The sequence below is a fragment of the Euleptes europaea genome, chromosome 4 (genome assembly GCF_029931775.1).
Source record: "Euleptes europaea isolate rEulEur1 chromosome 4, rEulEur1.hap1, whole genome shotgun sequence".
In the NCBI taxonomy this organism is placed as follows: domain Eukaryota; kingdom Metazoa; phylum Chordata; class Lepidosauria; order Squamata; family Sphaerodactylidae; genus Euleptes; species Euleptes europaea.
Genome location: NC_079315.1, coordinates 60,473,163 through 60,498,790, shown reverse-complemented (window position 1 = coordinate 60,498,790; position 25,628 = coordinate 60,473,163). Strand labels below are relative to the sequence as shown.

At 40.8% G+C, this 25,628-nt stretch overlaps 1 protein-coding gene across 1 annotated transcript in view; it reads left to right on the top strand.

The window, feature by feature from the left end:
• Positions 1-7,142, top strand: part of MFSD14B (major facilitator superfamily domain containing 14B) — a 41,861-nt gene extending 34,719 nt beyond the window's left edge. Inside the window, exons 9-12 of the mRNA XM_056847938.1 lie at positions 943-1,055; positions 2,762-2,859; positions 4,584-4,741; positions 6,734-7,142. Of these exons, the coding sequence (XP_056703916.1) occupies positions 943-1,055; positions 2,762-2,859; positions 4,584-4,741; positions 6,734-6,937 (573 nt within the window). The 3' untranslated portion in view covers positions 6,938-7,142. The remainder of the gene's footprint in view (positions 1-942; positions 1,056-2,761; positions 2,860-4,583; positions 4,742-6,733) is intronic.
• Positions 7,143-25,628: the final 18,486 nt, after the last annotated feature.

Here is a 25,628-nt window from a genome sequence, read left to right as displayed (position 1 = left end):
AAGTTAATTATAGTCTGTAGTTAGAATAGTGTGCTTTGTATCCTGTAAAAGTCTGGATTAATAGAAGTATAAAGAGTGGTCATTTTGGGGGGGGGGTTGCTTTCAAGTCTGAGACCTTATTTAATCCGCACAATATAAGCACAGCCTTTCATATGACAGACTGAATAGACTTTGCTTGGTATAGAATGTGGGCTTTGTTTTTTTGCCAAATGTCTGTCTGGGGTAACAAGAGTTCCTTTCCGCTTGAGTGAGAGCTGCCCACAAGACTTGGAGTCTGCTATCGTGAGAGAAACCTGAAGAATTTGTCTCTCCCTCAATGTACTGCAAAGTTAACATGAGGGATTTGTTACTCAGAGCAGAGGGGAATGTGAGGAAGTAGGCAATCATAAAAATAGGATGTTAAATGAGATCAGGGAGATCGGGAATGTTGGAGGTGAAAGATTTGTATGCAGTACTGTTAATCGCTTTTCTAATTAAATGCTGGGGGACCTAGTGTAATGACTGAGAACTCAAATTTTTTGAGTTGAAAGTCTTCAGTTAAAGTTGTACCTCAGCCATGGAATCACTGGGTGTAGTTACTAAAGTGACTATTTCTCCACTTTGACTCCCTTTGATAAAACTGGTCTAGCCTGTGGGGCAGTTGTATAAAGTTACTGAGATAGAACATATGAAGCATGTAAGAAAAAGGGCTTTACACATACCAAGTGGTTAAAATTGAAAAACAACAAAAACAACAACCTATATGTACTGCTAAAAGGTTAACACATCCAGGTTTTGTTCTTTTAGCAGTATGTATAGGTCAGATTTTTTCCCCCAACTTTAAACATCTGTATGAATTTTGACATTACATTGATACCTTTTAAAGCATTATATAAAACTATAGAAACTAAAATTCTGGTGTTTAAGTTTATTTCAATAGAATGTTATTTCTTGTTTTTATAGACTGTCTTTCTTAGTATCCTAATGAGGTCAATAGGGAATAAAAACACAGTACTCCTTGGCCTTGGCTTCCAGATTTTCCAGCTGGCCTGGTATGGTTTTGGTTCTCAGCCTTGGTAAGTGCTGCTTTTAGAGCAGGCATACTCTGGGTAGGTTTAAAATACTCTTGCGAACCCATTAGATTGACTAACAATCAATCTGCCAGTAGCTTTATTTTTCTGTGGAAAATGTTCCATTTCTATGGATTTTTTGTTTCATAAAATTGGATACCACCACTAACGCAATATTATACAAGCATGACAATTAAAAAAATGTTTCCCAGTTGATTAAACCTAGGAATTGAGAGTACAAGTACCTTTACTGATTTGTAAACATGGGGAGGACCACTCCATGAGCACATACAAAAGTATAAATAAAAATCAAATTAAAAATACACCTGATTGGTGCTGCAGGTCATATCAAAAGGAAAGCTGAAATTCTTATGTTTTCTCTTACTTTTTTTTGCCATCAAGTCACAGCTGATTTATGGTGATTCTGTAGGGTTTTCAAGGCAGGAGACCTTCAGAAGTGGCTTGCCATTGCCTGCCTCCATGTCACACCCCTGGTATTCCTTGGAGAGCTCTCATCCAAATACTAGCCAGGGTTGAGGCTGAGAGTGTGTGAATGGCCCAAGGTCACGCAGCAAGTTTCCATGGCAGAGGGGGGATTCAAACCAGGGTTTGTCAGGTTCCAGTCCAACACCTTAACCACTACACCACACTGCCTCTCTTTCTCTTACATAGAGGAAGGAATATTGTAATCACTAAGCTGATGAATGACATCATAGAGCAACAGTGAATTTGAGGTACCTTAGTGTCTTCCATGAAAGAGGCTGGCATTCTGTTGAAATAGATGAGTGGACAACTTAGTCCATGGCATATGATGCCCAATTCTTTGTGTGTGCTAAAATTAGTGTGACATCATTTTTCAGTAAGGGAAGTATGTGCTGCATGGTCTTTAAATTTTTACATGCGATATTCTAGTTAAAATAATTTCCACATAAAGATCTGAATTGATTTGTGGGTAACCTTTAAGCTACAATTTATGTTTTTCCTAAAAATATATTTCAGTTCAGTATTTGTTGCTATTGGGACATAAAATTAACCTGAGGTATTTTAAAAATTATATTTAGCAAGCAAAATTTTAACGTCAACATGAACATGCTTAATCATACTAATTTTTACAGAAAACCCATGTCTCCGGTTTATAAACAAACTGAGATTTGTTACTTCTGATAGACTAACTAGAGCTTATTACATGAATCACTGTTTAAGCAAACTAGTTTATTGTGATGATGCAACACTGCCACAGGTGTATTTCTAACACACTGCCCTAAAGTGTAAAATGATCTTAAATCAGAATTGTGGTAGCATTTAAAAGTTAAAAAAACACACCACTTTCTAGAGTTGTCAGAAATCATAAGATTAGCAAAACTCAAAGGTGGCTTTCTTTAAAGAGTAAAAGGTGTTTTACTGCATATCTTCGAGGATATGGACAGCAGTGTTCCCCCCCAAATTAAAATGGCTGGGGGGAAAAAGGTTTATTTTTCCAAATACATTATCCAGTCACATTCTCCAGTCAAAGAAACAAGAGAAGTAGTGAGTCTGGAAAGTTAAAGAAAATTTCAGTTGCCTATATTTTTCTCTGGCATGTAAAGTGTATCCGATCATAAATGGCAGAAAGTGCTTTTGAGCAGATAAGCTTGGGCAATCTGGCTTGTGATTTTGAGGTGTGCCTTCTCCACCCCATTTTGTAATGGTATTACATTGTGCCTTGTTTTCAGGATGATGTGGGCAGCAGGAGCTGTGGCAGCTATGTCAAGTATTACATTCCCAGCAGTCAGTGCTTTGGTGTCTCGAAATGCAGACTCAGACCAGCAAGGTGAATACAATAAAATGTCTCTTTCCCCCCCCCTCCCCCTGATACTTCTTATACAGAGCTATGTTCTTTCCGAATCAAGTTGCCTGTGTGTTAGACAATAAATGTGAGGTACTGGAACAAATCCTTGAGACATTTATGTAGTCCCATGTGAACCGAAAGGAAATCAGTAACACATATAAGTAGTACATTACAGTCATCTCCTCAGAATGGTGTGGTGTGAATAATTACTTAAGCTGATTATTATAAAACAAGGCTAAAGGAGGGGTATGAGAGTAATTTTGAAAATTTTAGGTAAAATCTAATCAGGCTTAATATTTATAAAGTCAGATTTTGGACAAAGATTTCCTGGGTTGAAACTGGGTTGATCTCTAGGTGCAGTTGCAAGCTGTGTGTGAGTATGCAAGAAGAGGGGTATTGTCGGAACAGGGCATGTAGCAGTGGTACTCCATGGCTCATGGAGTGCCAGATTCATAGTTACCATCAACCGAAAGAGCCACATGTATGCCCTGTTGGCCACTCCACCAGATACACAATACAGTAATATATGTGTGTAGAATTGTCTCTCCACACCACTGTTGATCCTTGGATATCTGGAATGGAGGGAGGGCTTCTGTCTCCATCTTCCTCTCCTCAGCGGTAGGCACAGTAGTTCAGGCACAGTAGTTCAAGTGGGATTGGCAGAGTGGCTGGAGGAGAGCAGGCTGGCTGTAGAGAAAGGGAATAAAACCATTATCACTCCACTGTGGCCAGCTTACTGTTTTCCCCGGTGATCATGGTGGTTTTGCTTACTTCTCTGTGGCCAGCTTCCTTTCCTCCTGGCAGCTGCCTGAGCTATGGGATTAGAGTGTAGATGCTGTGGAGGTGTCATTGAAGAGAACTGCCCTTTCATCAGTGGCCCAAGGCACGCAGCTTAGGGAAACTTGAAGCTTGCCCACTGTCCAGTCGTTCCAGAGGTGGTTGTTTCAAGATATAAACCACCTGACTGCCACAAGCCCCACTGGGCATTGTTGTTACCCACTTCGAACATGGGGCAGGGGTCATATAGGGGAATGGTTCTTAGAAGAGCCACAGCTGGCATGTCAGAGAGCCAAGTGTAGCTCCCAGATCACTGAATATCACTGACATAGAATTTTAGGTATCTTCCTGTAAGATAACTGTAGTTTTTGTGCCATTACATAAGAAGTGAAGTGTTGCTTCTGACAAAATTATTTCTTTTTTTAAAAAGTTGAGTGTAAAAGTGTGCAAGTGGCAATAGGAGCCCCTCCAAGTTTTTTCTTTTTGGTAATTCTTAAGCATCCTTGGAAGGCATTCGGATAGATAGTAAATGAAAGTTACTCCACCTAGTGGTGAAGTAATGTCTGGTAAAATGCTGAAGTGTTTTCTGGACTGGAACTGATTGTCCTGTTCTTGAACTGACTGAAGGGATTTTTTCAGATTTTATTTAGTTTGGCAAATAATAGTGAAGCAGGAGTGAAATTTGCCATCGATTAAGCTGCATGTTGGTAACTCAATTAGATCACTTCTAATATCCCATGCATCTAGTTGAGAAAGTATTCTATCAGATTATGATTTTGCAGTCCAGCTGTCCTTTAGTAGTCATTAGTACTTGTAATAAGGTCAACATGATTGTATGAAAGTCATTAAATTGCAGGTCTTGAGCTGTTATGAATCAAGTTAGTAGCGAATATTTCTTTTCCTTGACTCTTAACTTACTGTTTGTGCAGGTGTTGTCCAGGGAATAATAACTGGAATCAGAGGCTTGTGTAATGGTCTTGGTCCGGCTCTCTATGGCTTTATATTTTTCTTGTTCCATGTGGAACTTAATGACTTGGCACCTGTCCCGAATTCTGATAAAACAGCATTGCAAGATCCAAGTGATGAGGTAAAACATTGATCTTCTTTACTGCCATGTTGGGTTTAGATAATATACCCTGCTCTACAACTAATTGTAGTGTTGTTTATGCTACACTATGCTAGCTGTGTTTTTAGACAGTGTGTTAAACTGCATGATTTGACCATGGAATTGGGTGGCATCATACTAGGTGACAGAGCCATTTATAGCCTTTATGTATGGAAAAAATGGATCAAGTCTAGAATTGGAAGGACTTTAAACCAAAGTTGAGAGTGTAATTTATTTGCACTGCTTACCTTAACTTTTGAGGTGGCAATGTTCTTGATGGGCTTGGATTCTTCTATCATTTGACACCAGCCCTTGGGTTTGGTTCTACCTAACTTCTGCTGACTTGGAGGGGGGTATTTTTGCCTGTTTTCTCCTGCCGCGCGCCCCCCCCCCCCGGATGGGCAAACATCTGACCCACCTTCATGTTGTTCCTGGGGGGGGGTACCCCAAATGCAGCAATTGGAGGGAGGAAGCACAGTAATCGGGGTCTGTCTTATGATTGAGACAGCATCTCTGTTACAGTCTTGTGCTGGAACTTTTTTTGCAGGATCCAGGCTGTATATAACATCTCTTATATAAGATGCTGTGTTTTGAAAACTGAGCTTCTAAACTGAGTTTCTATACCTATATTTGAGAAATATTTTATAATAATTATGCAAATGGAAGGGAAGAGAATATTGTTTTCTAATATTTGAGGAATGTTCTCCACGTTTCAAAAATACTGAGATGGCATTTAGGAGTCTGTGATAAAAGGGTTCTTGAGATGGTCCCTGTTTTTTAAGGGAAGTGCAGTATTGAGACTAAATGTTTACCTAGCCATTTGTGTTCATTGTGGGTGGGTGATTCATTGTCCTTCCTTGTCACCACAATGCATTTATTTACTTTTATGCAGTCTCCTTGGCCAATATTCTTGGGATGTTTTATAATGGAACTGTCAATCTCCACACTGTTGTATTTGAGTCAGTATTTCTGTTACAGACTTGTATTGTAATAATTTACAGTTTGGGGCAAATGTTTCCTGCTGAAGCCCCTGCCATAAAGGCTCTCTTGGGCAGAACATTTACAAATATCTGCAGTTTCACACTGTGTGCTCAGCAGACATTTAGTTATTCGGATCATCTTGAATAATTCTACCTCCCGTGATATTCTGGGTTTTTAAAATTTGTGGTCATAGTCTATAACTTATAATTCTTTCTTAAACGATGCTCATTGAAATTATTAAAAAGTATTGTAAGTAGAGTCAGCCAAATCAGCTATTAACATCTTTATTGTGCAGCACTTTAATCTTTGGAGGCTGTCTCCTGTAGCTCTGGATAGTAAAGAAGGGGATTGTCACTACTCACAATCATATCCTGTGTGCCTTTTCAAAGTGTCTTCATGCACTGGGGAAACCATACTTGTCTGTTCCCCCTTCTGCTTTTCCAGCTCTCTCTCCTGCACATGCTGTTTCCCAACCCCCAATCTCTCATGAGGGCTCCAGATGCTGCAGAAACACAAGATAGCATTAAATAGGGTTAGAGCTTATCCTTATCTCAGTAGTTCGTGTGTTGGTAGTCTCATTCTGCTGAATTTGACAGAGACAGTAGAATATGGTAGTTGCCTTGGTACTCATGTAAAGAGGCTTTTTGTTCCTCTCAAATAACTCCAGGGTGGGCAGTCTTGCCCAATTTTGCCATCTTTGCAAGTAGGATGTTCGTAGTCCCTTTCTCAGCCAAAGGTGGAAGATGAGCAAGTTTAGTCTAACATTTCATACATATACACATCATGGAAGGAACTGAGGGAGGACGAAAAATTCGTGACTGGCAACTCAAAGCCAATCAAAATTGGCATACTTGTGCTTGTGAGGTAAATAATTCTACTAGAAATTTCATGTGAAGACAGCCCAGGCATAGTTTTTTCAGCCTCATTTTTATATTTTGTTTCTCACAAAAGTCTGTATATGGTATAGGAACTTGTTCTATTTTTCCTCTGCAGAGTGCAATCATACCTGGGCCACCTTTTCTGTTTGGAGCATGTGCAGTCCTTCTTGCTTTCCTGGTTGCCTTATTCATCCCTGAGCACAGTAAAGCCAGCAGTACCAGAAAGCACAGCAACAGCATCAGCAGTATCCAGAGCAACAACCCAGATCGAGGCAGTGATGAGGACATTGAGCCATTGCTGCAAGACAGCAGTGTATGAGAGCTAGGTTTTCCTAATGTTAATAGACTGCAAGCAAGCAAAATCCAAAATCCATGCACTGAGCTCCCAGAATCGGAGCAGGACTTACTGGAGTGAGCTTTTGATCTGTTGGAAACTTTGCACATTTCACCCACCTTTAAGGTATAATGTCCAGTTGGGGCTGGATGTCCACCACTTCCTGTATTTTTGATAACAGTCCATGGTAATTATTTTTTTGTTTATGATGCGCAAAAGCCATCAAGTCCAAAATTAAACTGAAAACATAATGTCGTTCTTGGAAAATGTAATCTTTAGACAGAACTGAACATATAAATTCACTGTGAGCGGAACACAGCCCCTGCCAAAGTAATGTTTTCCGTTATGCCTGTTTTTTTCCCCTTCTTGCATACTCTCTTGTAGCCCTCTTGGGTTTGGGAAAGAATGTTCTATATGGCTAAGTAATATGTTACTGATGGATAAAGGTCATAAAAAAATCCCTGAATCAATATTCTTACTAATATACTGTCTAATACTGACTATTGCATTATGACTTTTAGATGAAGTTTTGCAGAAGAAATGGAGCCACTGCATAGAAATTGACACCTTCATGCCTAAGGAATCTAACTTAGAGGCATGTATAAAGGTTCCATTTGGAACCTACCTAAAGGGCTTAGAAGATTTTCTGATGATGGAAGGTGCTACTTATGCTCGCTGAACTGCCAGTGTGGCTAGTTCATAGATAGGGACTAATTAGTTGGATGCTGAGGAAATTTACATTTATTTGTGTGCATTTAGTGCATTTGTCACTCTTCATCTGCTGTATGAGGCACTCCTCCCCCATTTATTTCACTCCTGCCTTAATTGCTATTTAGTGTGCATTTGTTATCCATTATCTAGTTAGCCTTCATATCAATACCCCCAAAGAATCTCATGGAATTATAATTGTGAAACTCCTTTCCAAAAGAGGCTTTAAAAGACAGTTTAACTTCTACAAATCATGCTATAATTTTTAGAGACATTTTATGAAATTGCACAGATTTCTATGTATTTTGCGGCAGTGGAAATGGACCATTACACAACTCTTAACAAAGTACTCTTATGAATGTTTTATATGTACCGAATATATGTAGATATTTGTAAGAAGTTTTACTTTTTTCCAGATGAGGTACTGTGTAAATCTTGTATTTATAAATGTAATGAGGGTGTTGAGAGATATACAGCTTTTATAAAGGATTGTGTATTGACTGAACAAAATTTAAATATATATAATATATATATATATATATTTTGAAACTTGTTCCGCCTTAAGGAAGGATAACAAACCTTTTGTACTATGCAGTTTGGTTTTTAAGTTAATAAGCTTCCTAATGCATAATAAATTTGCAACCTATATTATACAGGTTTCATGTGTGGCTTTAATGTTTTTTTCTGGAAACCTTTATTCTCCCCCCCTGCAATACTTACTTTGTGTTTACATTATTTGTAGCATGTGATCAATTGGTTGAGCACCCTCAACTCTTAGTTTGCAAAATTGACAGGATTGCTATGAATAAAGATGGCCAGTCATACACAGGTTTGCTGGCAACAGTTGATCTTTTCAACAAGGGTAAAATTTGTTTCAGTACAGCAAATAAATTTAGGGAAGGTGGTCTCAAAACATATCAGTGTGTTTGCCTAGTATAAAAGTAAAACTCTAAGCAAACTATGACAGAACAAAAGTACTGCCTGGAATATTTGTTTTCTTTACTCTTGTAACCAAGGAGCAGGACTTGAAAAGTATGCTAATATTTTTCAGCCATTTTTCCTTATTCTGCTATTGTGATTAAAAGTTATCAAAGGGTAGTTTGGTTAGTTTGTTGCAGCAAAATAGAACAAAAAGTCAATAGCACCTTAAAGGCTAATTGTTTATTCCAACATAAGCTTTCATGAGACAGAACTCACCACATCAGATGCATGCTGTCAGATCCATAGCAGTTATTTATACTTAGTGACAAACAGCAGACCGGAAGATAGGGCAAGATATTTCACACTGCACCTTGGTTGTTTGTCCATCTTCTGCAGTTAAGCATGGTCCTCATTCACTATGTATTATTTCTTTGGATAATACATGAATTTGAATAATACATTTGAATAATACATGAATATTTGAATAATACATGAATTATTTCTTTGAATAATAATGCCTGCCACAGCTGCTGGCGAAATGTCAGGAAAGAAAATACCAAGACCACGGTCACACAGCCCGGATAACCTACAAGAACCAATGAACTCTGACCGTGAAAGCCTTTGACAATATTTCTTTGACTGTTTTTCAAGCTGCCTGTCTTTGTAATGTCTCCTTACACCCACCCTGCTTGTAACTTTATTTATACTTATAAATTACAGCTACAGTCCATACATTGCATGAAGTGAGCTTTGAACAAAAGCTTATGCTGCAATCAGTTTTATTATTCCTTAATGTTCCACTGGACTTCCATATAATTGTGGTTAAACTACACCTTAACAGCATAAGAACATGAGCCCTGCTATATCTGCCTAGTGGTCCATCTGAGGGCCAACAAAAAGAACATTGAGGCCTTGATGTTGCCTTTTACCACAGTAGTTTACTGTCTGGATGTGGAGGTTTATACTTTAGTTGCCTGGGGAAATATGTAGCCCAAGGTTACTCACTGTCCATCCAGTGTCTGTACCTAAGGTGCTCCAGATGAAGGTTTGAATTGCATTAATCACAAAACTCCTCTTTTGTGTGTGTTTATGTCCTGCTCCCCCCCCCCCGCCCGGTGGCCTCCCAAAGTGGCTTACACATGGTTTTCCCCATTCTTCATTTTACCCTCACAGTAGCTCTGTTAGGTTGGTTAGTCTGAGAGTGCCTGGCCCAAGGCCACCCAGCATTGTTCTATAGCAGAAGAGGTATTTGAACCCAGGTCTCCCAGATCCTAGCCCAACTTTCACTAATGATGCCAAAAGGCCAGATACTGTGTTTTCTTGAGTTATGCATATCCAAGAGTGAGTCTACAATGACCATATTAAGACTACTAGTTTTCTCTAGCAACGGCTATCATAGAGTTTTATGGTGATGAAAATATTCTATGGAGCAATGATTTTATCTGAGGTTCTGATTGCAGTAAAGTACTACTCCATAATAGTTTGCTGCTGGGTGAACCTAGGCAACATGAGTGGAAAATAATCAGATTAGACGCTAGGAACTAAATTTTGCATATCTTCCAACATACTGAAAGTACCGGCTGATCTTCCTGACCCACTGTATTCATTACACTTACCAGCCTCTTCATTTATGCTGAATATAAATCCGATAAGAGAAAGCTGACAACAGGCATCAATATCTGTATTTAAATCCAGTTCCTAAATGTATGGTTCACACCTTGAGTTATCCTGTTGTCCTGCTGATCTCTTTTTACCTGATCTTAAGAATTAAGAGCAGCTGTGCTTGCATCAGACTGATGGTCTATTCTGCCTGCTGTTTCACACAGTGACCAACCAGTGACTGTTTTGCTTAGTACTTTGCAGATGAAATCTCTTACATCTGTTCCAACATGGACTCTACATTAGCAGTGACAGGGTCAGATGATGCCATGGTGCTGACCCTGCCCCATGGTTTGGGATACTTTTCAGTTTGCTTTTCCTGAATGCTTTAATCTGCCAGGTGGGGTGTGTGGCTGACCAAGTCCAAGAGGTAGTTAATCATCATTACCTTTATTAGGCATTTATATCAGCATCCAATAAACAGAGTTGGGAAAACGGCTAAAACAGGTTACATTAAAATGGCATTACTTACAAGTACGAACAAATGGCTCGCGAATCCTTTGTGCAGACAGGAGAAAACTAGTTACTTGTTGGGTGACAGAGGGGATTCTATCAGATAAAAGGTACATCACCAACTGCTGATCTGAGAGAGTGATCACTGGGCAGTAGAGGTTTAATATAGGTATTCCTCGGCCTCATGTAAAGCTGGCAGTACAACAGCACGTGGGTTAGGTGTTCAGGATCCCCAGTCTTACATGGACAATGCCTATTAAAAGGGATTCCTTTGTATCTTCCTTGTAGAATAGCTGAAGGAAGAATGTTAAGTCTAGCGAGCATGAAAACTGCGAATGTCCGGAGACTCTAAATAAGACAAGTAGGAAACTAGCTCCATAAGTCGGAGTAATACCATGAAACATGGGGGGACAATGTCTATTAGCTAGGGAGGTTAGAGTCTGCATTCTATATCTAGTAGGTGCTGACGTATCAATCTAAATGCTTGCTCTTTCCCAAGCATCAAAAGAGAATCAAATGGAATACCGACAGACTTGATTTTCCTGATAATTAATTTCGACCACTGGCTTATGTAAGAATCTCCCAACAGTGCAGGAATATAACCAGAATATTCAGTTAGAAAGTGCAGACATAACTAGAACTTAATGGTCTGGATCCAAGCTCTAGTCTCCAAAAAAACCTGTCCCGTCTCAAGGCACAGAGCTGCATACCCTATGCAATTGGGGACACCCAAGAATACGGTGTAAGAAGGTGGACTGAATCCTCTTAATGTCCTGATTAAAGGCACTTACCCAAATAAAAACTCCATATAGGAGTTTGGAGATGGATTTAGCCTTAAACACTCGTAAGACAGCAGGAACTAATTGGCCACCATAGACAAAAGAAGCGAATTGTGGCCTCATTAAGTTTAGCTGAGGACACAGCATAGTTCCTGTGAGTTGTCCAATTGCTGTTGTATTGGAAATTCAGGTCCAAGTATCTGAATTGTTTCACTTGTTCAATTTCGTGCCCCTTAATTGTCCAACTGTGATGTCTCCAAAATTTAGAGAAGACTAGGATCTTAGATTTCTTGTAATTGATGGATAATAAGTTGGCATTGCAATAGCTTACAAACATGGACAGCAGTCGTGTTAGCATTTTCTGTGTTAGTGATAATACCACAGCATCATCGGCATACAATAGTAGAGGGATGGAGGAAGGGCCCAGCTTGGGGAAGGGGCCATCTACTGTTCCTAACGTTGAATCAAAGTCATTTATAAAGAGGTTAAAGAGATAGGGGGCCAAGACACACCCCTGTTTTACTCCCTGGTTGGTAGAAATCTCTCTAGTTAGCTCACCACCAAGAGGTAGTTAATGCCTCCTTCCTTGAAACAGGCTGTGATGTATCCACTTCTAACCCCCCGCCCCCCGCCCCTGGGCCCAGGAGATCTCAATAACAACCAACCAATGTCAAAGTTTCAGTTCTCAAGCAAGGTGATTGAACTGGTGGTGGCTGGACAACTGCAAGCTTTCTTAAATAAAGCAAATGTTTAGATCCTTTCCAATCTGGTTTTAAGCCTGGTTATGTGACTGAAACAGCCTTGGTCACCCTTGTGGATGACCTGCACTGGAGAAGGACCAAGGAGTGTGACTCTGTTGATTCTCCTGGACCTCCAAGTAGTTTTTGATACCACTAGACCTCTTTTATTGGCTAGGATTGGGAGGCACCATTCTGTGGGTAGTTCCAGTCCTATCTGTAGGGTAAGTTTCAAGAGGTGAGGGGACTGCTTTCCTAGCCCCTTGGCCTTTGGCCTGTGGAGTCCTGCAAGGTTCCATCTTATTCCTTATGCTCTTTAACATCTACATGTTACTACTGGGTAAGATCACCCGGAGGATTGGGCTGGGTTGTCACCCATATGCAGATGACACTCCGCTCTATCTTGTGTTTCGGGCTGATCCCAGGGAAGCTGTAGAAACCCTGAGCCATCCCTGACCTGATATTTAAAGTGTCACCCGTTCTGGATAGGGTTGCACTCCCCTTAAAGGAACAGGCCCATAATCTAGGGCAAAGCTTCTTAAACTGGGTTGCGGCATATGGGGTTGTGTAACTGAATGTGGGGGTTGCGAAAAATTTGGCAACAGTAAATGGTAAAATTATATGTATACCAAAGAATTGTTTTTAAATTTCTTCATGATTTATTATCAGTAAATGTTTGATTTGTATACCTATTTTATATACCTATATACCCGGGATCGCGTAAAAGTTTCTCGGGCAAAAAGCGTTTGCGAGTGGAAGACGTTTAAGAAGCCCTGGTCTAGGGGTGCTCTTGCACCCAGGCCTGCTGCTGGATAAGCAGGTGATAGCTGTGGTCAGGAGTGTCTTTTACCAGCTTTTACTGGTTAGCCAGGTGTGGCCTTTCCTGGGAAGAAAAGATCTGGCTGCTGTGGTGCATGCCCTGGTAACATCTAGATCAGAGCTTCTTAAAGTGTGGGTTGTGACCCCAAATGGGGTCATGTAATTAAATCTTGGGGTGGCAAAAAAGTCACTCCCCCCGTGCCGTGCCCCCCTCGCCGAGCACTCCCTCTATGGCAGTCTTTTTGCCTCCATTGCCCCTCCGTCTTTTCTGAAGAAAGCTCGGCGCTGCTTGCAGGCTTCCAAGCGCACACGTGATTGGGAGCTTGCAAGCAGCACCGAGCTGCCTTCAGGGGCAACGGAGGCAGAAAGGCAGGACGTCTTTCTTCCTCCACTGCCCTTCCGTTTCCTCTGAAGGCAGCTCAGCGCTGCTTGTAGGCTTCTAAGGCCACCTGCGCTTGGAAACTTGCAAGCAGCCCCGAGCTGCCTTCAGGGGAAATGGAGGGGCAGCCGAGGCAGCCACCCACACAAACACATACTTGATCTGGGCTGGCGAGACATGGCCCGGCCCGAACAAATGACATTTATGTCATATCCGGTCCTCATAACAATTGAGTCTGACACCCCTGGGCCAGCTGAAGCACTAACACTAGAAGCAGCCACGCAGCCAGAAACGCAAAAGATGGCGATTACTGAGTGTATGGAACAGCTGCATATTAAACACCCCCGCACACACTCTCCCTAAGTCACTAAGCACTACGAAGGACAGGTCGTAACTTTTTCTGCAGTATCAACACTTTTCAGGTGCAGCCTCAGTAAGGAAAAGCCCATCCTTAAAATTCTTTAATAAATGGTAAAATTATATGTACACCAAAGAATTGTTTTAAAATATTTTTTAATGATTTATTATCAGTAAATGTTTGGTTTGTATACCAATTTTATATACCTATATACCTGGCGGGGTCCCGTAAAAAATTCTCAGGTGAAAAGGGGTCACAAGTGGAAAAAGTATAAGAAGGCCTGATCTAGATGATGTTACTGCACTGCTCTCTGCGTGGGGCTGCTCTTGAGAAGTGTTGGGAAACTTCAGTTGGTAAAGAATGCTGCTGCTAAGATGCTTACTGGAGTGGCTTGTAGAGACCATTTCACTCCAGTCTTTGTTCCTTCTACACTAGCTCCCGATCAGTTACCGGGTGGATTTCCAAGTGCTGGGGCTGAGCTTTAAAGCCCTGTGTGATGTGGAATCAACATACCTGAAGGAGCGCCTATCCCCTTATGGACCTACCCAACCACTGCGGTCATCTTCTGAAGCAATGCTTCAGGTGTCCCCGCCTTCTGAATTTAGGTGGGTGTCAGTCTGAGAGAACTCTCTCCACAGAGAGATTTGCCTGTCCCCTTCTGTTGCTATTTTCCGCCAGCAGGTCAAGTCTTTTTTGTTTCATTTGTCGTTCCCTCAGTGATCCCTGCTTCCTTTAATTGTTGTTTTTATGTGTGTGCTTTTTGGTATGTATTTTAGAGATGTGAAGGCCCAGGAAAAAACCAGGAAAATTTGGAAAAAACAACAACAACCCTTTTTTGAGGCCTTTAAAAAAATATTCTGATGGGAAAATGGAAATTTTGAGGAGTACTAAAAAAAATACCCTATGAAATATTTTCTCTTTTTGAATGAATGAAATGCTTTTAAATACAAAGTGGGCATGCTGTAGACCTATACAGCACTTAAATCCAAGAGCATTTCTGCACCAAGAAGGATACCTGATTTCCATGAGCGGAGTGTGCAGGGCTCTCATTGCTTTTTGGCTATTGTATGTCTTCTGTTGTCCTTTTAACTTGACTTGTGGTTGACTTTTTCACCTCTCAAACCACTGTGACGTATATATCCACAGTCTGGTCAAACTTTGCCCTACTTTGTAGGAGAGAGAAAAAATGATCATAAGGAGGTGTGGCAGAAACTGCACCAAAACCGCAAAGGAAAACTGAAAGTTTCATTAAGAACGTAGCTCTTTCTAACCAGATAGCAAAAAGGAAGGTATATATGCTAAAATAGCATAAGGTGCATCAGCTTGCAGTTTTCTCTGAATTATTGGGTAGCCTTGGGTTACAATTCAAATCAAATGAATAAATATATATGTAATTTTGCTAAGGCATTCATAACTTTAAAATTCCATAAATATGTCAAATATTGCAATTTTATAAACTAAGTAAGTTATACATGATGTATTTATGTTGTAATATTAGCTTAGATTGTACTGAAATTTCCTAAACAATTAGAAGGATTAGAGAGCTTGCATGTAAGATTCAAAGTGACTAAGGTAGATTTTGATTATTTTTTTAAAGACTAGAGAAAGGTGTTGAATCTGGATCTCATAAGATTTAAAGAGCTGCACTATTTGTATTAATGTTCCTTTCTTGTTTTCTGTTTTGATGGAGACATTTCCTCACAAAGATGGCAGAACAAGCTGATTCCATCTGAAGTATGATGTGTTGGTACAGGACCACTACTAAAATATTTTCTACATTTTTGTTTTTATTACTTTGTGAGATGAAATGTTTACCCAGAGGTTTTCATTGGGGTGTTTCCCTAATGAATGTACTATGGGTATGTCAGTAAATGAACTGACTACCTTCAGCGACAAACCTATCTTTTGTATAAGTACAGCTTTGATGCTGGTGCTCAGGATCCATTGAATAGACAGCCCCAGTTTAATATTACCCTTCACTTAATATGTGATTGCTTAGATTATTTCCTATTCCTAAAAGTATACTAATGCAATATTCTTTCACTTTATAATATCACAGTTAGATGCTATATACAATTAGTATTGGGGTAATTCTCTGCAGCTAAATCTACTTCTAAGGTGTTGCATTCTGTCTTTGGAACAAACTTTTCCCCTGCCAATATTTTTTTTTTGCCTGCCAATAATAAGGTGCCAATAATTGTGACTCATGGACAGCAGAGCAGAGACTGTGATAGCTGGTACCCTGCCCCCATGCTGGTTATATAGCCTTGCAGAAAGCTTGCTTTAGTTGTTAAAATGCCAGGAAATCCAGGCTTTTGACTTCTCTGTGTTGAAAGACTCACAGCAAAGTCTCGAGAGTGTGTTACGTTGTCAGTGTCTCTGTAAAGGATTGTACCATTCCTATTACTACAAAGAAATGGTCATGGGAGAAACTCCTAGCTGAACTAGTACATTCATCTACACTACTGAGGATGTTGTTAGTCTGACTTTGCCTCAGGCACTGACCTTCAAGTAGCAAGTTAAAACATTAATCGTGGGTATTAACATCTGAGAGGTCTTTGTTTCTTTGCGAAAAGAACACATGTGCGGGTGATCTTTTTGTTAGCGTAACAATGCCTTGTGTTCCAATACTGATGCCAAACCTAAAAGATTACTTTATTACTAAAAAACTTCATGCAATAACAGATTGATACATTTTGATATCAATGCTTCTTCAAATTCATACACTGGACTAACACTACATACAAAATGCAACTTGTTATTTACTTTGTGCTCTTAAGTGTGAACAAATCATCCCCTCTTTTTTATATCCATAAATACCCACTCCTGTTTGGTTTCACAAAGGTTAATTAATTCTGTGTTACAAAGTCTTGGTTTATATTTTGTTGAAATATATTTTGTTGGTTCTGTTATGACAAATGGATAGCCACAATTCGTTCTAAAGGCCAGATTGTGATTCCACGGTCAAAGCAGATGATCTGTGAAAGTGTGTGAACCCCTATGCATTTTTAATTTGGGAGGGCCTAAGGCTCAGTGGTCGAACATTTGTTTTGCATGCAGAAGATCCTAGATTCAATCCCCAGTATTTCCAGTTAACAGGATTAGATGAAATAAAAGATCCCACTACTTGAGATCCTGGAGAGTCCTTGCCAGTCAGAGTAGATAATAGTGGCCTAGGTAAACCCATGGCCTGACTTAGTAGCCCTGTTCACAAGTTACAGTGAAGACACACCCATGAACGTGCACACTAGATTTTCATCATACAAATGTTGAGTAATTCTCATGATACAGTCAGCACATGTACAGCTGAATGTGTGATTGAAACCCCACACATTCAGCCCCCTTGTACCTTTATAAAGGAAGAGGAGTATTGTTAGGGTCTGGAATTTTAAAGTGTTTTGTGACATGATGGGGATGGGGAGCCCGAAAGATCCTTGGCTGGTGTTTTAAGCAGCATTTGCTGAGGATTCTAAATCTGGCTTTACCACAAACTGTTGTGCCCCTGCAGTGTATGAGATAAGCAAGACATTTATGGCTACAAAATAAGTTTTTACATTACATGGGTTGACCACCAAGCAGTCCAAATACCTGTTGCTTGCTTCTATCTTTGGAGCAATTTGTGTGTGTGGAAAACATGCTTGTCTTTTTCAATGAAGGTCCCCATCTAATGTGAGACCTTTGACCACCATAGGCGTACAACAAGCAGAGGTATTCCCCTGCCTTGTGAATGTGTGTGTGCAAAAGTTTTTAAGAATAGCCATATAGTCTTAAAATTCAGTGGTTAGCTATCACCAACCAGCAATGACATGCAATACAATTAAAGCTGGAAATACCCATGAGGCTGGTTGATGCTCTTGATCAATCTCCATTGTTAGACTTTTGTTGCTGATGCACACTCCAAAACTTGTTGTCTTTGTGTGTTTCTTCCCCTCCCTCTTGAATCCAGAATGGTCAAATTTAAATGACTGGGCTCCCAATATTTGTGTAGAACAGGGAATTTCAAAGCCCCCCCACTCAAGCCAATACGGCTCGGCTCAACCACCTACAAACGACCCAAGGAGGAGGCGGGGTGGTTGGTGAGCGGAGGGAGAGACTCACACGCGCGCACTGTTGCACGGACTCAACTCCAGGCGAGGGTGGCCAGGTCACGGGCAGAAAAAAAACAGAACGCGAACTCCCGCAGAGGTGAGCGGGCACAAACACATGGCAGAACAGGCAACCCCCCCTTTGGCTTCCCCCCCACCCACAGAAACTGCTCCCCCCCACACAGAATCTGCTCCCCCCCCACACACACAGGAGAAAAGGTATAGAGAAAAACCCAAAAAACCAAACGGTGTGGATGTCTTCCAGCAGGAGCAGGGACGAGAAGTAAATCGAATCCAGTCCTATTCCAGTAAGCAGAAATTGGGATCTCTCAGAGTCAGGAGCAGCACCACCAAAATTGAAGGAAATGAGTTCCAGACTCGGGACGGGACGGGAGGTCGGGAGTTTTTATACTCTTCTCCTGGCCAATTCAAAAGGGAGAATCCCTGTTCTGATTGGCCAGAAGAAGACCCAGATTGGCCACCATTGGCCGTGGGAGAATGTTGCTTACTAACTGACGGTTATGCTGCTGATTTGGAGCCGCTGAATTTGCCGAATTTATTTTCCCGCCTTTTTTAAAAATTCGGCTCCATCCGAACTGAAAACCGCCAAATCGGGGAAAATTCGGCTGTTTTTCAGTTCGGATGGAATCGAATCGACAGCCCTAGAAGTTAATAGACAGAGCTTGGAAACAGCTGTGGGAGCTGTAAGTTGTCTGGTGGAGAATTTCTCAGGAGTAAAAAGGAACACATTTTGGGTTTTTGGATCAGGGCAGGATCCATAACCAGTAATATAAGGGGAAAAGCCCTAAGGTTTATAGAAAGATTTGTAAGAGTTTAATGGGAGATAGCTCTGGTGAAATGAGTGATTCCAGGCCAGTTTTAGAGATAAAACTGGGGAAGTGTGTTAATGCTCCTAACTCCTACAAGTAATAGACAAAACAGTTTAAGAAACAAACCAGAGACTGCCAAGAGAAAGCCCTCTCAGTAGAAAATAAAGATTCAAACACTTGAAACACCTTTATACATTTAGAAGTACAATATATCACTTGAATTTAACCATCTCGGTCTTCTCAGTTCTGTTATTCTGTTGCAATCTACATTTCCTGTTATTGAAGAATTGCTAACCAGACTTTTAAATCCCACAAAAAGGGACAAATAAAACTATTTTAAAGTTGTGTTTCAAAAAGCCTCCCGAGCACCAAATATTTCTGTTGTGCCGCTTCAAAGTGCCGCTTTTATGTCGCTCCTAGTCCTAGAAGACACATTGCATTTGACAAGATTTTGTCTTCTGTCTGTTCTTAAATTTATCTGGTATCTATCCTTTTTGGTATCCCAGAACACAACATGCACTTTTAACGACTGCCTGACAGAAATCCAGCAGGATGGTCTTTGGCTTGCTATATATCGGTTAAAGGCCCAGTGGTGAAGCTGGCAAGCCTCCAAACTCATTGCTACTATGGAAAGTAGTGGGGCTGCTGCAGGGGGAGGGGAGCAAATCAGAGTTTTTGGGAAACGTTTTTCATGCAATGAGTATGTCCTACAACACAGTCATCTGTACCAGTCCCAAACTTGTTTGGCTTTCTATGTAGGGCTTCTGTAGGTGTATATTTTATCCCAGTCAGTCTTTTGTTATTGAGACTCCTTAGCATACAACCCCATCTTTTCATGGGGGGGGGGATTCTAGAGTAAAGTAACCCAAACTTGAGTTCTGGCCAACCATACAAAACTGTTCATTTTGCACAATTTTGCTTGAACTGTGAAACTGAAGCCATGGACCACTGACTGGAAATATTTTTCAAAATGCTTCTGCTTTGAAGATTTCTCAAAAACTGCTCTCAGGCTTCCAAGCCTGTCTTGGCAGTCACAAAAGTGAGACACTAGTGGGGGTGGTAGGAAAGAAGGTGAAAATCCTAGGCTCCCGAGTTCTCTGCCCAATGTCAGATTCTGTGCATAGCACTACCCCTACGTTTTTCCTGTTGCTAGAGCTGCCTTTGCCTTGCATAGTGCAGCAAGTTGAACCAAACTAGAAGTGCATTTGTGCATTTACCTACTTTGATGAGGAAGTATTTTTGAAATGGCAACTGTGGAGAGAGAATAACTTTTCCTCAGGCACATAATGAGAGTTCTAATGTGCCCCTTATCCCCTTTTAATATTCTTTCCATCTTTGAATGATTATAATGTATTTGCTGATGTCATTAAAATGGCATGCAATAAAAGTTCAGATTAAATTATGCAGCATCTAGAATTTATAGTTGAAGAATGGCACTGATGCTGATGAAATAATGAATGGTAATCCCAGGGAAATAAAATTCCCTACATTCTGCAAACTAGGAGATTTTAATGGTTTTGAAATATACTAGTGTGCTTGAAATGGAATGATAAACTCAAGTGCAGTGTGTGGTATGTAAATATTAGCATATGCATCTGATGTTGGTTTTTGACATGTCAGTTTATGATGAGCATGGTGAAGAGTGTTGTTTCTAATTTCTTTGTCACCACCATCTTAAATGGCTCAGTCACAAAATAAGGAAAACCTTCTGAAATGGCTTCATTGCAATTACTGTGTTTTTCAGACAACCAGCCACTAGCTGGCAATGTTATACAGCTTTTACTGCAGACACATTTTATACAGCATCATATGAAGGTGGACAAAAATATTGGATTTCTATGTCTTTGGGTATTTTTCAGTATTTCACTGATAAATGTTTAGCAAATAACATGAAATTAAAATCCGACATTAAAACTTCTTACATGGCTTTTCATGGTATATTTAAACTCATGGAGTACTCACAATCCACTCAAAATGTCACTGCCAGCTCAGCCCGGCTACCAGTGGTATGAACAGCTCAGGTAGTGTTTTCTTCATTGTGTTTGCCATACTGGCTGTTACCGCACTAGGTATTCCCAGTGATGTATCAAGAGTTTGGAAATGTTATAAAAAACATCGCTTTAAATGGGTTTTTGGATGCCACGGCTAAAAAATGGTTGGAACCATAAAAAATGGTTTGGCTAAAGGGGCCAAAGTGCGAACAGTATTTTTTATAACAGTTTCAAACTCTTAATACATCGGTGGGAATACATAGAAAGTGCGAACAGTATTTTTTATAACATTTCCAAACTCTTAATACATCGCTGGGAATACCTAGTGCGGTAACAGCCACTGATATGTTCAGCTACCATTTACAAGCTCTCCTGAATGCCTGTTCCTTTGTGCCCTGCCCAGCTCACTTTGCTGCTCTAAATGTGTATCATGCTTCCATCATGCCATAAAATATTTCCAAAACTCAAATTTTACAGAACAAGAAATAAAAATTGAGCCAGGTCAATTTTTCTTGATGATTCTGCCTATCTACCTCAACTTTTTATATTTGTTTCTCTTGCTCTGCTGCTTACCCTTTGCTTGTCTTACCTATTAATGCTGTTGGCTGATTTGCTGTGATGTTATAGTAGGCTATGATACTTGTAAGAGGCAGTTGCCCAGCTCTCTGTTTGTTACTGGGTCAGATGCTTGGGTGTCACAGAAGGTATTTCAAGTTTTGGACCTGACAACTGATTGCTTGGGAGCAATGGAAAAACTTTTTATTCAGAGATTTGTGGCCCATGGGCAACTTTGGACTGAATTAGGTTAGGGGTGTATTTATGCCAGACTCTGGAATGATATCCTGAGAGTGCAGGTTGGTTGAGTGATCTTGTGTGTGTGTGTATGTGGGGGGGGGATAAAAAAATCCTTGCAATTTATTAATCATGCTTCTGCTATGTTTTCTGAGTTGCATGTTGTTTGACCACACAAGCCAGGAAAGTTTGGTTGCAGAAACCTTTGATAACCCCCCCTTGTGGCCCAGTGTTTTGAAGTACCTCAGACATGTCATGATGTTGATTCAATGAAGGCAGACCATTATGTCCATAGGGACCCTTGGTTGTTCTTTATGGTGATGGGACCTATAGAAGTATTCTGATTATATCACAAGTTTTCTTGCTGATTGTGCATGTTTTCCCATAGTTTTGAGCTCCTACCAGGTTCATCTGTTGGTCAACTCAGATTGCATGTTTTTTTTAATCTTTCACAGCTAATGAAAACAGTTACAGAAATATTAGATTTATTGCCTTTGAATAGAGAGTTAAATTTGGCCTTCTAATCTTGCTTTAAAAAGATGAGCACTAGGATTGTGCATGTCAATAAACCCGAACCGAAAATAAACCTGTAATTAGGGCCCCATAGATGGGGGTCATGTAATCAGAGCCAGTTTGGTCTGATCAACCTTTCAGTGGGTTGATATAGATGAAGCATAAGGGTTTTTTAAAAGGCAGGGTTCACCAAGAGCCAACTTCAACAGCTGCTGATACCACCAGGCTTCTGAAGGAGATTTCTTCATCCACGTGTATGAGCAATCTCCTTCAGACAGCTCCTGTGGTTGAAACTTCGGCTGGCTCCAATCTCACCCTCCCATGAAAACCTGCTTTCCAAAAAAAGGTCACCCTGAGTAGTGGCTTTGTTTCCCTGCACCCTGACCATCTCTTTAAATTAGATTTTTGATTACCATAATAAAGGACTGCATTTTAACAGTATCTGAAATCAATCTCACAACTAAGTTAACCTAAAGTCCTGTTTGAAACAGAATGTCATGGGGCAGCCTGCTGAGGCTTCCTCAGACAAGGAGGACCTTGAAGCAGCTGGCAGTGGAAGGGAGGAACAGAAGCAGGCTGAACAGTCACAGACAGATGAGTTGCCCCCATGCCTACAACCACTCAGAGCAGGTGACTCACCTGTGTCAGAGAGTCAGCCACAGGCATTGTCACTAGAGAGCCCCCCAGAGCCACTGGAACAGAGGTGCCAAAGGTTCAGAGCACTCCTACACAAATATAGAAGGAGTGCTAGACTGCAGGCCCAGTGAAGAGCACTCCTTGCTGACAGTGTTAAGTGTTAAGGTTTCACCCAGCAGGGAATGCTGAGTCAGAGGAACAAGCAACAACTTGTTCACCCTAGGCCTCTTTAAGCAGGCATGTGTGTCCAGGCCAATGTGGGAACAACTTGTTACTCCCACCCTGTGTTCTCTTATATCTCCTGATAATCTTGTGTTCTTGACCTTGGAACGGACTTTGACTTGGAATTTGTGTTACACCAAGCACAGGGGTCTCCTTTATTGGGGAAATTAGCTGGAGACTAGATAGAGCTATGCAAGAGGCTGGCATAGGGATCTTTAAACCAATTCCGCCCCAGGTGAGTGAGCCAGTAGAGAGCAACCCAGTAATGAGAAGGCTTTTATAAATTTTAAGGATTTTATTAAAAATAATCAAATAGGGTAAACACACAAACACACACACACACACACAATTCCCAACACACACAGAGCTAAGAAAGTAAAGGTTTGAGATTCCCAAGTGGGCTATAGTTACCTTCCAGAAGAAGCGAGGTCCAGAATGGCAGCAGCAGAGAAAGTTTAGCAATGACCAGCACTACTAGCTAGGAAAACGATACACACACAAGGTATCGTGGCTCACAGGAAGTGTTAGAAACTTGACAGTGTCCAATGGGGCTACAGTTATATCCCTTAATGTAGCTGGAGGCACTGGCAATGTCTGCCCATTGCTAGTGACAAAAGGCCTGATTGCCCGCGATAGGATTAATCGGGTGCAGAAAATAAGAACAATATAAAATGATGGCTAGATACTAGACATTAAGTTTCTGAGCATTGAGTGATAGACTTGGAGATTAAGGTGGGGTCCAGAAAGTGAGTCATAGAGGGGCTTGGCTGGAGCCTAGATGGGATTAAGGGAACATCTGAATGGACAGATAGGATTTGGCAGGGTGTGAGCATCCTACTGCAGGAAGAAGTATAGAAATGCAAATGGCTTATCTTGGTCTTCATTGTCTTCTTGAAGGCGAGGTGCTGCAAACATTCCTTTCTAGGGAGGGTATGTCTCACCTTCTGCTGTTCTGACCCTGTCATTTCACCCCTGCTTTGTACAACCAAGATGGATGCCAGGTGACCCATGTCACCTCTAGCTACACGGCACTGTGCCATCCTTGTACACCAGCTGTGGCCCTGTACACCATGTGGAGGGGTGTCCCAGGATTGCCAGAATATGGTCGGAGGCCATAACATTTGGACTTTGCTTCTGATACCCACCTCAGGTCTGCTGGCAATCAGGACACAGAAATATTTTCATAATTTTCCTAAAAACCACAAGGGAAGATGCCAGCCAGACCTCAAAGGGAAAAAAATCTCATTATCTTGGTGCAGCCACTAAAAACACTGGCAACTCCCAAACCTCTAGAGGCAATGGCATACATATTGTGACAGGAAAGATGATCCACTTGGTTTTAAATACTGTAACTTTTTAAAAGTCAAAACTAGCACTTTGAATTGGACCTGTAAGAAACTAGTAATCTTTGACATTTGACCAGAATTGGCGGGAAATGACCCCAGGGGTTAGCTTCAAGTAACTTTCCAAAGGCACCTCGTCTAATTTGGAGGCTATCTGAGTAAGTGCATTTTTAGTTAGGTTGGAAAAGAAGTGTTGCTTTCTGTTTCTGCAGTAGGATGGATGAATGTCTTTACATTGGATAAGGGAATGAAACCATTCTTGGCCCCATCACAGCAAGTGGTGTTTCATTCTGGTTGTGTTCTTCCTAGTATTTGACTTTGAAAGTCAAAGTAGACTTTGAAATATTAAATAGCACTTCATTACATTTTCATTTGAATAATGAACTCAGTGTTCCAGCTTGTTGTAGAGATGTTCAGTGAATTCCTGTATGTTTAACATCTGTAGAGGTCAACGACTTCTGATCTTACAGTTTCCTCTCTACTGACAGTGAGTCATCTCAGTTATTGACAGCAACAAGTTTTGCTTGTTAAGTAATTCTTGAGAAGATCAGAACATGGAGATCATCTATTTAATGTATATTGCTTTTTTGAAAGCACATGAAAAGTTAGGGCAAAACGTTTTCTCTGTGATGCACTCTGCCCCCCCCCCCCCGGTACTTTAAATGGTGTGTATTTTCTGTCATTAACAGCTATGCCGTTATTAGACATATTTATTATTGCTGAATATCATAGACATTTAATTTTAAAAACCCTAGTAAGGAGCCGAGATGTTGAATTAGTTCCATCAGGAACCTTTAAAAACATTCAAGCTCCAAACCTTCATTAGATTGCCATTTTGTAGTTTGCAAGCTGAAGCCCAGTGAGGAAACCACATCTTCCTGGGGATGCCTGGCATCACTAACTGAAATACAATGACATACTGCAAAGGTACAGAGAAAATGAGAAGAAGAAGAGTTGGTTTTTATATGTCGACTTCCTCTACTATGTAAGGGAGAATCAAACTGGCTTACAATCACCTTCCCTTCCCCACAACAGACAACCTGTGAGGTAGGTGGGGCTGAGAGTATGTGACTAGCCCAAGGTCACCCAGCTGACTTCATGTGGAGGAGTGGGGAAACAAATCCAGTTCGCCAGATTAGCCTCCTCCGCTCATAAGGAAGGAGTGGGGAATCAAACCCAGTTCTCCAGATCAGAGTCCCTCATTCCAAACCACCGCTCTTAACCACTACACCACGTTGCCTAATATTAATATATTTGTTGAAGCATATACTAAATGAATGAAGAGCTCTGCCTATTTAAACACCTTTTGGTACTGGTTCTTAACCTTCAAACTGAACACATTTTCTGTTAGATGACTATATTGTAAAACCATTTTAATTCTATTTGCAAAGACCAGCTCCTTCCAGATTTACATCAATGTTGATTTTACACCTTGAAGATATATTTCCCAA